At 41.2% G+C, this 12,977-nt stretch overlaps 1 protein-coding gene and 1 long non-coding RNA gene across 3 annotated transcripts in view; one reads left to right on the forward strand and one right to left on the reverse strand.

The window, feature by feature from the left end:
• The window catches only part of DOK7 (docking protein 7), a 146,562-nt gene that overhangs the window by 43,216 nt on the left and 90,369 nt on the right, over positions 1 to 12,977 (forward strand). For both annotated transcript variants that reach the window (XR_008888431.1, XM_056555026.1), the window contains one exon: positions 1,433 to 1,633. Coding sequence is in view for 1 of the 2 variants with exons in the window: in XM_056555026.1 (XP_056411001.1) it covers positions 1,433 to 1,633 (201 nt within the window). In the remaining variant the exon portion in view is untranslated. The remainder of the gene's footprint in view (positions 1 to 1,432; positions 1,634 to 12,977) is intronic.
• The window catches only part of LOC130352988 (uncharacterized), an 88,133-nt gene continuing 87,140 nt past the window's right edge, over positions 11,985 to 12,977 (reverse strand). The window contains exon 4 of the long non-coding RNA XR_008888432.1: positions 11,985 to 12,117. This is a non-coding gene — a long non-coding RNA (uncharacterized LOC130352988). The remainder of the gene's footprint in view (positions 12,118 to 12,977) is intronic.

Below are 12,977 nucleotides of genomic sequence, written 5' to 3' on the forward strand. Positions count from 1 at the left end.
AACATGAGGGAAATCGGTAAAGCTGTGAATTTAGGGACCAAGTCTTTCACTGCTCATTCTATTGAGCAGTATTTCTTACCCTCCTAATGACACCCCAAAAATGAATACAGACCTGCAAATAAATACTAAACCGGAAAAGACAACCCAAATGCACAGAAACCTTAGTCCAGGTACGCTAAATGGAGACCAAGGCCCCCTAAATATATACTGAACCCAGACCTCTTCAATAAAGACCTTCACTAGATTTTCTTTTTAAATTCTGGTAAGTTCTCCTGAGCGCTGTGCGCTCCCTGTAAATTAAATGCAGTTCCTGCTATGCAGATAATACGTTCTCCTGAGCGTTATATGCTTCTTAAAAGTGGTATTCAATATCCGTTATACACAAGGTAAATCCTCCTAAGCGCTTGGCGCTCCCTGCCAACACGGAATAAAGTCTGATTCTTGATTTGTGGCAGGATAAAGGCAGCAAAATAAAAGTTTTATGTAATTTATAGCATCAATGGGGTAATATACACTGGGGGACTATGTCCCGCTCACCCGTCTGTCGGTCTTCTTTGAGATCTGCACGTCACGGGGTACCGCTGCAGACGGCTCTCCACGGCGAGTTCTCACGCTGATGTTCTATTCCTCTGTTAGCACCATCCTCCTCGTGCTTACAAGACGTGCTAAGAGCGTCCTTGGCGTGCGGCTGTGAAGGCCGAGGACCAGGGCGCGCTGTATCAATGCAGGTTGGGCCTTGGAGATGTTCTCAATGATGGGGGTTGCAGTCTAATTAGGGCTAGACTAGTTTCAGGAGGTCTCCTCCTTTCCTCAGCATAGGGGGAGAGTTTTGCATGTCGTTTACTTCTGTTGTTTTTATTTGTAGCAGGTGACTAGGTGGGTGGTCACTAGTGCCCAGCGAACCTCCCCACATTTTTTCACCACAAACATTCATTTAAATAAAAAAAATTTCGCTTTACTGGAGTCTGATCGATTTTCTCATTCCCCACACACTATTCCCTTCTCCTCCTTCTCCTTCCCTTTTTTCTATCCCCCTTCTTTTTTTCTAATTTCCCTACCCCTCCCCACTCTTTTCCTATCCATCCTCCCTTCCCCTCCTTTTTATGCCCACACCTCACCCTCATCACACACAGATATCCCCAGGTGAACACTGAGGACTGCACTTTTTCTTCCATTTTTGATTAAATATAATTGGCACTTAGGGTATAAGTGCCCGGCAGATAACCTCACTCCGCTTCACCCCAAAGAGTTAGTCGTTGAGCTGCACCCACTTTTTTTTCTTTGATGATTGACTTTTTGCCTATTCGGAACTCCCAAATGAGCATAAAAACCATAGTTTGGGTTGCATTTAATATTTCATCTACTGATACAATATTTCTTTGACAATCTTAGTACTGCCAGGGGGCTTCACATTCTCCTCTTCTCATCTCAGTTCACAGATTTCATGTTGGAGTATTGCCCGGCACCAAGCTAGAAAGTGGACCTGCGACATTACATCTATGCAATGACATCTTAGTTCTTGCTAGAGATCTTCCACCGGTCGTTATGGGGCAGTGGAAATTGTCTGACTTGAGACGCTATGGAGCTGTGGCCAATGGCTTTGTCTTTGAGGGAGGAACACGGTGCGGATACTGTAAGTACTGTGATAAGTTGCTCTATTATTTGTTTTTTATTTTTAAACTTTTTAGAGGTCCAAGATATACCATCATAACATAATGTTCTGACTGCCTTACTACATACTGTGTTATTATGGAGATCGATATTACTGTATAATAATATACAGTAACCCCCTAAGCTCCCTCTAGTGGTGACAACAGACAGCCAGGATTTGCAGCTTTGTGTTTGAAAAAAAACAGCTATGATCCCTATATAGATATATTAGAAAAAATTATTCAGAACAGAAATTTGCACCTAAAATGGCATTGTGTAGACTTTTTATGGGTGTACTGTAGCTCCATGGTTAAAATTATTCAGCAGTGCTACAAGATGTCTCAAGCTACTCCTGGTCTGACAATTTCATCAGTGTTTTTTTTTTTTTCTTTTTACCTTTTCTACATTAAGTTAGAGCTTAAATGGGTATTCTGGGACCATAAAAATGTTCAAACCAATACATTATGCAAAGCTTAACACTTTTCGAAGGTCCATTGTTGCTCTGTTGACAAAGTACAGTGGTCCCTCAAGTTACAATATTGATCAGTTCCAGCAAAGACCATTGTATGTTGAAACTATTGTATGTTGAGACCATAACTCTATGGAAACCGGATAATTGGTTCTGAAGCCACCAAAATGTCATCCCAAAATAGGAAAAAGTGAGAATAAACAAAAATAAGTAGCTAATATAGATAAAGCAAATTCTTACATATAAAAGTAATAAAGATCTGCTGAGAGCTGTAAATCACTGTCTATGTAGAGGACAGGAGCTTCTTCAGGTAAAGAGTACAGAACATGTAATACCTACTTGTACTGTAGGGAGGCGCTACCAGACAGGGCAAACAGTAGAAAAAGTGTAAGTTTTCACTCACCCGTGCTGATAAAACTTCAATCTTTATTTAAGTCCATTAAAATAGTTGCCCGGAGGTAGCAGGAGTCGGAGGCTGACATTTTACGGTTTGCCTGCTTTCTTGAAGCCTACCAGACAGGAATTCTGTGTATACTCTTCAGTAAAACAATACAAGGGTTTTACCAGTGAACACCAGTGGACATGTTTTGCAGATCTGGACTGTCCGTAGCATTGTATGTTGAGTCTGCTTTCAAGTTACAATGGTCCAGAAAAGACCATTGTATGTTGAAACTATTGTATGTTGAGGCCAGTGTAAGTTGAGGGATGAAGGTGCCAAACTGATTCTCCCCGCTTCTTATTTGGAAATCATGTCATAGATTTCCTCTGCTCAGGGCGGTTTGTTTTGAAGACTTCATATGTCAAAAGCCATCCCTTTGATCTGATTTAATCTGCCTCGGCCTACATGGCAGCTTCCTTGCAGTTTCCCCTAAAATAGGTGGAGCGACTTGACATTGCTGGACTACAGAATTTCCACTGGCTTCTGTGCAAGCTTGAAAACCATAACTTGCGATATAGAAAGGTGTAACTTGGAGCTTCTAGGTCTCCACTATCTGTAACAGCCCCCTTTCCCAATCTACCATGTTTGGTAGAGGTTTTTCTACCACAAACAGTTATAGCGTATAGGCACCGTCTCATTGACCACCATCAACCTGAGAATAGGGGTCTATTGTTTCTTGTTTGCAGGTGGCTATGTACAGTATGTGCGAGTGCATTCCATAATAGTCTAAAGTCCTTCCTTGTTGCCAATGATGACATTCATTGTTGTAAGGTCTATCAGTCACTTAGGGCCAAACAAAAGAGCCCTGACCAAGAGGGCTAGTTTATATGAACAGAAGAACTGTTGGGGTAGCATTAAGATGGGTCATAAACAGACATGGTCTAACGTTAACCACATGGGGAACAAATGTTTGTGTCCTACTTTTCTTTATCTTAAAGGTGGCCATACACGTTAGAAGTAGGTAGACCTTCTGCCCAATATCAGCTAAAAATGTCAAACTCGGTCTACTTCTTTCCCGTATGCCATCGGTTAACTCATGTTTTATGTTGAAAATAATCCATCTTTCATCCACTTTAATCTCATATGTGTGACCAGCTTAAGAATTCTGTATGTGCAGTCAATACATTTGTATAAATGCTTCTATCCTATCTCCCATATCCCCAGCTATGAATACTGAATAAATCAGACTGCTTATTTTTTATGGCTCCATTGACCCCTATAAAATAAAATATGACACCTAGAGTGACAATGACATAACATGCTCTGTACTTGCTAAATAGACGTATGACATGTAGGCCATGAGAATAGCTGAGTAGGCTGACTTGACTGACCTCGGTATTGACCGCAGATTGAAAATAAGGACAGTAAATATGCCCTCTTTTTCAACCATTCACATTCACAGCCCTGAAGCGTACCTTAAAGGGTAAGCTTTCTTCTTCATGACTGCTTATTGACATTGATGTAAGCAGTGCTTAGGTTACTTTAAACTTCTACTCTGCCCCCGTGACAACTCTATACCCTTTTCTCTATAGTACATAATCCTTTCACCTTCTTCAAAGAAGAAACTGACACCACCAGTCTTTAGATCTCCTCAGAACTTTAAATATTCCACCTCCTCTCTTTACTTCTGACCCTCCATCCTTCATATGTCTGTCTACATCTGTTTCAAAGTCATCTACAGAATGTAATTCTGCATGAGCAGATATAAGTGATAGTTTCCTTTTCTTGCAGTATTTTCTTATTGAACATGATTTTCCATAAGACCTGTGGACCCTGTATACCCCCCTCCCCTACATCTTTCTTCACCTGCCTCAGATAGAGCGATATGGCTCAGTGCAAGTATAATCTTAGCGCTATTACATAAAACATCAGCAATCGGGCAAGAATCTGAAGCCTATTTCCATCAATACTGTAGAATAGCGTGACTAATCTTCACCAATACTGAGCAGCCGTCACTCTGATATTGACACGTAGCCTCTAATTTTGTCGGTTGTCAGTTCCATTAATCCTCCTTCATCTTGATATACTTTATCTTTATTTATAGCTCTTATTCGGTAGGTATTCTGCCCAAGAACAGATTGTTGAGTTTTATCATCCTATGGTATGGGTAACAAATGTCTTATGATATGTACAGTATCTCACATAAGTGAGTACACAAGTGTCTTTGTACTCACCTGGTAGCCTCCACCCATGCTTAACACCATCTTATCTAAATACGTTTATCTTGGTCTTATCGGACCACAGGACATAGTTCCAGTTATCCATGTGCCTAAACTGTTTGCAGGCTTTCTTCTTCTTTATCATTAGTAAAGACTAATTTGATGGTCAGACCACTGACAGGCTGACTCCGCCCACCCCTTCCACGCCTGCAACAATGCTGGCATATATTCCATACGTCTATTTCCCAATGACAACCTCTGGATATGACGCTGAGCATGTGCATTCAGCTCCTTTGGTCGACCATGACGAGGCCTGTTCTGAATGTAACTGTCCTGTGAAACCTTTGTATGATCTTGCCCACCATGCTGCAGCTCATTTTCAATGTCTTGGCAATCTTCTTATAGCCTAGGCCATCTTTATGTACAGCAACAATTCTTTTATTCAGATCCTCAGAAAGTTCTTTGACATGAGGTGCCATGTTGAAATTCCAGTGACCAGTATTAGAGAGTGTGAGAGTGATAACACCAAATTTAAGGCACCTGCACCCCTTTCACACCAAGACCTTTTAACACTAACATGACACATGACACTGGGAGGGAAAATTGGTCCTAATTTGGACATTTCCACTTAGGGGCGCACTCACTTTTGTTTCCAAGGTTTAGACATTAATCTCTGCGTTGGGTTATTTTGAGGACACACACCATTAAACACTGTTATATAGTCTGTACACTTACTTCTTAGCAGAGTGTCATTTCTGCAGTGTCATATGAAAAGATAGAATAAAATATTTACAAAATTGTAAGGAGTGAACACACTTGTGTGAGTTACTGAAATACTGTGAATTTCAGCAACAATGATTCTCTGCTGTGCCATTTAATGCAATATGCAATATAAGAAGGAGGTCCCAGCACTCACCGATGCAAGCAAAACAGATTTATTGTATATCCAAATCACAGGACGCGTTTCGGCACTTAGCCTTCCTCTGCTGAGGAAGGCTAAGTGCCAAAACGCGTCCTGTGATTTGGATATACAATAAATCTTTTTTGCTTGCATCGGTGAGTGCTGGGACCTCCTTCTTTTTTATAACTGTTTTATTTTTATTATTTTCATCAGGTTTTTATAAAATACAAAACAATAAAAAAAAAATAGAAATGATAATAACAAGTCAAGAGCAGTCTCGTTAGCAAACCATCAGAATCAGGCATATAGGATTGTGTATTAACCTCCTTCTTATATTGCATCATCATTTTTTCCTCGTGCACCACCACCACTCAGAAGTGCCGATCATTTCTCCACTATTTAATGCAATATGACATAAATGCTCAGTAAAGACCCAATTATTGACATATATTTGCGAAGGTCATGTCTGTCAGAGCAAGTGTACTCTTCACTCTGAATTATAGCGGGAGTCCAAAAGATCCTAACCTATAAAGTCAAAATGCTGGATACACAGGCTTGGCGGTTATGATAACTTATACTGTAAAAAATTCCTAATGGTTGGTGACTGTTCCTTTAAGAAAAACAGTTCTTGTTGTAAGTTGCAAATGGCCACTATGATACAGTACCATACAATGTATTCAGAAAGTCAGAAAGACACTTTTTTCTCATTTTGTTATCTTTTGGACAGTACTTAAAGGGGTTATCCAGGAAAAAACTTTTTTATATATATATCAACTGGCTCCAGAAAGTTAAACAGATTTGTAAATTACTTCTATTAAAAAATCTTAATCCTTTCAGTTCTTATGAGCTTCTGAAGATAAGGTTGTTCTTTTCTGTCTAAGTGCTCTCTGATGACACGTGTCTCGGGAAACGCCCAGTTTAGAAGCAAATTCCCATAGCAAACCTCTTCTAAACTCGGCGGTTCCCGAGACACGTGTCATCAGAGATTACTTAGACAGAAAAGAACAACCTAAACTTCAGAAGTTCATAAGTACTGAAAGGATTAAGATTTTTTAATAGAAGTAATTTACAAATCTGTTTAACTTTCTGGAACCAGTTGATATATATAAAAAAGTTTTTCCTGGAATACCCCTTTAATACCTTATAATAACAAATGGAGAACAGAATGTTAGAAATCTTTTATAATTAATTAAAAAGAACAAAATAAAATATTACAGTGATATAAATATTCAGACTCTTTACTCAACACTTAGTTGACGCCCCTTTGGCAGCAATTACAGCCTCCAGTCTTCTAGGGTATGATGTCACAAGGGTTGACACATGAATTTGAGGATTTGCTGCCATTCTTCTTTGCAGATCCTTTCAATCAAGTCCTTGTTTGTAGGAAGGTGAACCTTAAGCCCAGTCTAAGGTGCAGAGCGCTCTGGATCAGATTTCCATTAAAAATCTCTGTACTTTGCTCCATTCAGCTTTCCGTCAACTCTGACCTGTCCCCCATCTCAGCCACTGAAAAACGGCCCCACAGCATGATGCTGCCCCACATGCTTCACTGTAGGGATGGTGTTGGGCAGGTGATGAGCAGTGTCTGGTTTCCTCCAGACTTGAGGCTTCTTGTTTCTCACAGTCTGAGAGTACTTAAAGGGGTACTCCGCTGCTTAGCTTTTGGAACAAACCGTTCCGAACGCTGGATCTGGCGCCTGCAGCTTGTGACGTCATAGCTCCACCCCCTCCTGACGTCACACCCCGCCCTCAATGCAAGTCTATGGGAGGGGGCATGACATCATGTGAGGCCAGGGCTATGAAATCACAAGCTCCCAGCGCCGGCTCCAGCGTTCGGAACAGTTTGTTCCAAACGCTGAGCAGCGTTACTGTCTATTACTGAGGAGAGGCTTCTTTTTGGAGACTCTGCCATATAATTCAGATTCATTGATTGCCGCAGTGATGGAAGTTTCTCCTATCTGCACACAGGATCTTTGGAGCTCTGCCAGAGTAACCATTGGGTTCTTGGTCACCTTTGTTACCAAGGTCCTTCCCTGATTTCCTAGTTTGGCGAGGTGGCCTCCTCTAGGAAGAGTCCTGGTTGTTCCAGACTTCTTCCATGTAATAATTATTGGGGACCCTGTGCTTGAAAAATACCTTCCATTTCAATGGGAGCTTCATAAAAAAAGAAGTGACGCATTACTACTTTGGTGAGGTTCCGTCTATAAGCAGAATGTTTATCTCTCCCAAAAAAAAAAAAAAATCACTTGTATTTTCTTTTCAATAATCTTTTCAATAAGAAATATATGAAAAGGTGACAAAAAGGAACATCTTGTTATGACGCATAGATATAAAGCATTACAGAGGGAGCAAGATGTATATAAAAAAGTTTAAAAGGTCTCGACATTTAATGCTAATAATACAAAATAATATACTTCTTGACATGTCGCCATATTTAAGTTATGTCAAAGCGATTATAGCAGGAGTCATCCCTATGATGGGATGTGTCAAGGCTGATGGGGTCTGGTAAATCACTTGTATTTTATTTTGAAGAAGGTTTTATGCATGTTGGCATTGTCTTGGTGCAGTTTTGGCCGTATAGTAAATAAAGTGCCTCGAATAAACAAACCCAAACATTGCCCAAAAAAGCTCCACGAAACACCCCAACCCCCCCCCCCCCAAAAAAAAAACAGTCTCCCAAAAAAAAAAATTACTATAAATGTGGTTTTTGCGTGTGTGAACATCACCTTACACAGTCTTTCCAGCTATGCTCAAACTGGCTTCTTAGGGCACTGTAATCTTGGTGGTTATGGTAACATATATATAAAGGCTTACAGTGCTTGGTGGTTCTCACTTCTTCTATAAATTGCACGCTGACCATCCTGTGGTAACACTCCGCTAACTCTTTTTCCTGAGCCACAGGCATAAAGCTTACTGGAAGACATTTGTCAAAACCTGTGTAGGGGGAGAGTGGTGTAGTTGCCCATAGCAACCAATCAGATCGCTTCTTTCATCTTTCAGAGGTCTTTTTAAAAATTAAAGAAATAATCTGATTGGTTGCTATGGGCAACTGCGCTACTTTTCTTTACTTTCAAGTCTTGCAGTCAAGCGCAGTACCTGTGCTAGTCACTAATGTGTCACTGATAGCCCACTTTTGCATCAGTGGTCTTCTGGCCTACCTGTCTATCCAACTCGCTGTAGCTGTTGGTTACTACCACTGCCTTTACTGTGACCATCAGGGGTCCTGTAGTCGTATATCTCCATGGCCCTGTCAGAAGTTTTACCCTTTAGGTTTCTCCACAGCTCTTACGGTTTCTGCCATCTTAGTCCCAGGCTTGGCCAAAATTACCAAACATCCCCACACCGGTAGCTGCTTGTCATACAAGCTAGAAACAACAAGGAGACTCACCCAGAGAATGGTCAAACTATCAGCAATCCTATTCACACAGTGGGGTCCCCATGCTAACCCCTGCCAACTATTACTTATAGCCACATGGTGTCCAGGGATAAACTTTATTGCTATCTTGTTGCTACATTGCTAAGATACCGTAGCAGGTTCAGTGACGTAGATATTATTCTATAAAATATATATATTCTATAAAATACTCAGGTCTGCAGCATTTCCTGTAATAAAAGGCTCAGCAATTCACATTATCATATCAAAATTGCTCATCTCTTGTAAGAAAAGATATTGTGGCATTATAATGTCATCCACGTATTATGTGAAGCACGGGTCTTAGAGGAGCTGTAAGGCCCCTGCTAACTTTTGGCCTGGATCCACTTCAATATGTGTTCTTCAGCTCTTTTGCACAGTGTTCTATCTTCCATAGGCTAGCAGCTCATCCCTGCCCGAATAATTCTCTAATTTGTGCTATTCCTAGTCTCTTCACGCCTTTGATGTGCCATTTGTTCCCTTATTTAAAGCTAACCTCATTTGAGACAATTAGGAAAGATTAATGAAGGTAACCGGATAGCGCTACAAAACAAGACGAGCAAGACACCATTGTACCGAACACATAAGCAGCAATAATAGTCTGATGAATGGCATTCCAAGCTTTCCTGTGCTCAAGTATTAAACGTCCAATGTCAAGCAAAGGAGAGAGGCGGCTTGTGTGGTCGAGGTTGGCATCTCCCACGGGCAGGATAGAATGAAGTCAGGAGATATAAATCCAAGAAGTTAATGTTGCGGGAGTTCCTTTTCTAATTGTGTGCGCTCAATGTATAGAACTAATTGTATAGTTAATATGCTTTTCCATGTTATCATACACTGGGGAGCGGGATTTTATTACATGGATTTTGTTGTAGGACTTTGGAATTTCAAGATTAAGGTGGACCACTGCAAATCCGTTTTAAGGTGGTCATGGACAAAAAGTTATATTGTTCTCAAAATATTAGGGGACAAGCCTAGAAAGTGCAAGTGGTCTACACTCCCCCTTTCAAAACTGTATAGTTATGTGTTGCTGTTTATTACTATGTATTCATGTTCTTTAATTTAGCTCTGTTTAATTTAGCGTATTTATTATGTGCCTGCTATGTTAAAGGTTGCCACTAGATAGCTTGATAGCACCATAGCCTATAAATAAATTCTGTAAGCAGGCAGTTAAGCAGTTTGTGGCTGAGACCACATGGAGTACCTGAGGAGTCTGTGTCTGTGAATGTAGGTACCAGAGAGCTGGCTTAAAAGAAAACTGTAGTGGTATATAACTTATTCCCAGGACTCCGGCTATCATTAGCAGCCAGGACCGACCCGGTGTGATGCGGGGTCACGGCGTGACCCAGTTTTAAACACCGGGACCGGGCGCAGGGCGTACTGGTACACCCTGCATCCTTAAGAGGTTAAAGCATATGTCACTTGCTGCAAGGGAGCCAGTGGATGTGTATTGTCTGAAGCATGATTGAAGCCCCAACAAATTAGAATAATGATAAGTTATTCATAGGCTTATGTGGTAAGACTTCTGTAAGTGGCCACAGCAGGGAGACACAGATATGGGGACCCGAGTCTCTAGTAAATCTTGTGAAATAGAAAATGATGGAAGAAGCAAAAAGAGTCAAGTACTACCAAACTTAAAGTTACTCTCATATTTAACTGTGTGTTGTTGAACAAGATGAAATCATACTCTTAGAAGGTGGCATCAGACACTGTGGACTTAGACTGAATTAAAGGCGACTGCTGTCTGTATACCTACAAGTGCTATTGGTACATTCAGAGAGAGACCTAAAATATCTCTGGTGGGCCACGGGAGTGCGATGTGAGGTGTATGGGGCAGATGTTGTAGCCCAGGGGCAGATGGTGTTAACCCCTAAATGTTCGTGACGCCAGGGCGTGGTTTTACCAGAGAACCACCTGAACGGTAGCATCGCTAGTCCTAGTTAGGCAGGGCAAATAAGATTCCAAGGCCAGGTCAAGGTTAACGGTAGCTTTACTGAGGTAGACAGATGGTACAGTCTTTACAGCTAGGCCAGGATCCTAGAGAGGTGACCAGTAACACAGGGGACCTCGCAGCTTGCTGGGACTTGCATGGACTTTGACAGACTTTAGGACAGCCACACTGACTATAATAGATTTGACTTGACTGAAGGTAGTGACAGCAGACATAGATGACTTGACTTACTGACTTGTGGCTGTAACTTAGGCTTGAGGCCTCCAGATGTGATGGAGACTGGCTCTGAGACGTCTGGACTGGACTTGACCTCAGCAGAAATTTAGAGCAAGAGAGGCAGATTGCAGCTCCTCCCTTCCTTATAAAGGGGGGCTGTGCAAGGAGCCCATAGGCTCGCTATGGGTCATCTGGTCACCTGGTGCTCTCTGGGTGACAAAACATGTGACTTTAACATGTGACAACTATTATCATGTGACTGGTAACCATGTGACCATATCAAAGGTCCTTTACACATAATATTCAATTATATAGACTTTAGGAGTACAGTGCAGGTGAGCCCTGGGGACGTGCAGGGACTCAAGCTGATAGGACTGTGAGATGCATATCCCGTACTGGGACATCACATATCTGGCACTGTTTTACTGTTCTGCATTTTAAGTCTAAAAGAAACTGTCAAGCAGTGTGCCTCTTCTAGCCACCCCTGAAAGAGTAACCAATGTGGTTGTGTAGTACTTAAAGTGATAGTAACCATAAAGTGGCCTTCTATTTGAGAAATAAGCCACCACTGAAAGAGTAGCAAATGTTTGGAATAATCTTCTAGCAGACGTGGTTGGTAAATCCACAGGATATAAAGGAGATAATCTAAAGGGAAGATTAGATGGATCATGTAATCTTTTCGTGATGTCTAACTTTTATGTTGCTCTCAATAGAAGTATTGATTTCACAAAGGTGGAAGGGGTGCAAAGGTAAACTGAGGCCATCTGGGTCACAGGAGTCTTTCCAACCACCTTAGTCATGATACACTTCTTATATGCGAGCCCTGAACTTACATTGTAAAGAAGCTGCTATGTTTGTGTCACCCTGAAATCATAATCCTGGAACATCTTTTCTTAGAACTCTCTATTGCTCTTTTATTATTCCTGAAATTAAATAAATGAACAATTGGACATTTCTTTTGTCAACTGTGTGTGTATTTACAGTCGGACAATTCTAACACTGACTGGAAAGTATCGGACTGTGTGTGAACACGCCCTTATTGACAGTGTTTCTCCTTGAGTAGAACACCAAACTGACATGTGGAATCTTTGAGGCCATGCATTTTTCCATTGGAAAATAATATGTAAGGTATCTTTCCTCCCGAAAAATGGAAGCTTGGTCTCTAGTGACACCCATAGGCTGTCCCTGCAAGTGGATGCTATAAGAGTCTTGGAACATAACTGGGGATTGATAGTCAAGCCAGAATCATAACTGGGGATTGATAGTCAAGCCTATTTTAAATATTACCCCTTCAGTTTCTTGACACAGAACTTTCTGGTATCCAGGGGAAGGACCCCGAAACAACTGTCCACATAGGGGTAACTCTTTCTTTTATGGGAGATTCTAGCTTATATAACTATCTGCAATTACGTTTCAAGACTGATTTAATATTCCCTTGCAGGGGTGTAACTATCAATAATTGGTATCAGAGAGCAAGACCCTTTTCTTCTAGAGGAGAGCGTGAACAGACTTAGTGAGAGTCGGAAAATCCTTTTTAAAGGATGTGGTAATGCTGTGTCTAAGGGGCCATGGCGGGCCTTATATGGTCATGGGCTCTTGTATACTATCCTAATACCTGAATGGTCAGCCTCCCACAAATTCTGTAGAAGTATAGTGTGGAGCAAATGTGTATGTACTGTAGGAGTTTATTTTCTATAAAGTATACTGCAGGAAAGGGTGCCCACTCTGTAATCTTTGATGTAAACTTTTCTGGGGAAAAGCATTTTTTCCATATACTTCCCTG

Source organism: Hyla sarda, chromosome 1 (assembly GCF_029499605.1).
Source record: "Hyla sarda isolate aHylSar1 chromosome 1, aHylSar1.hap1, whole genome shotgun sequence".
NCBI lineage: Eukaryota > Metazoa > Chordata > Amphibia > Anura > Hylidae > Hyla > Hyla sarda.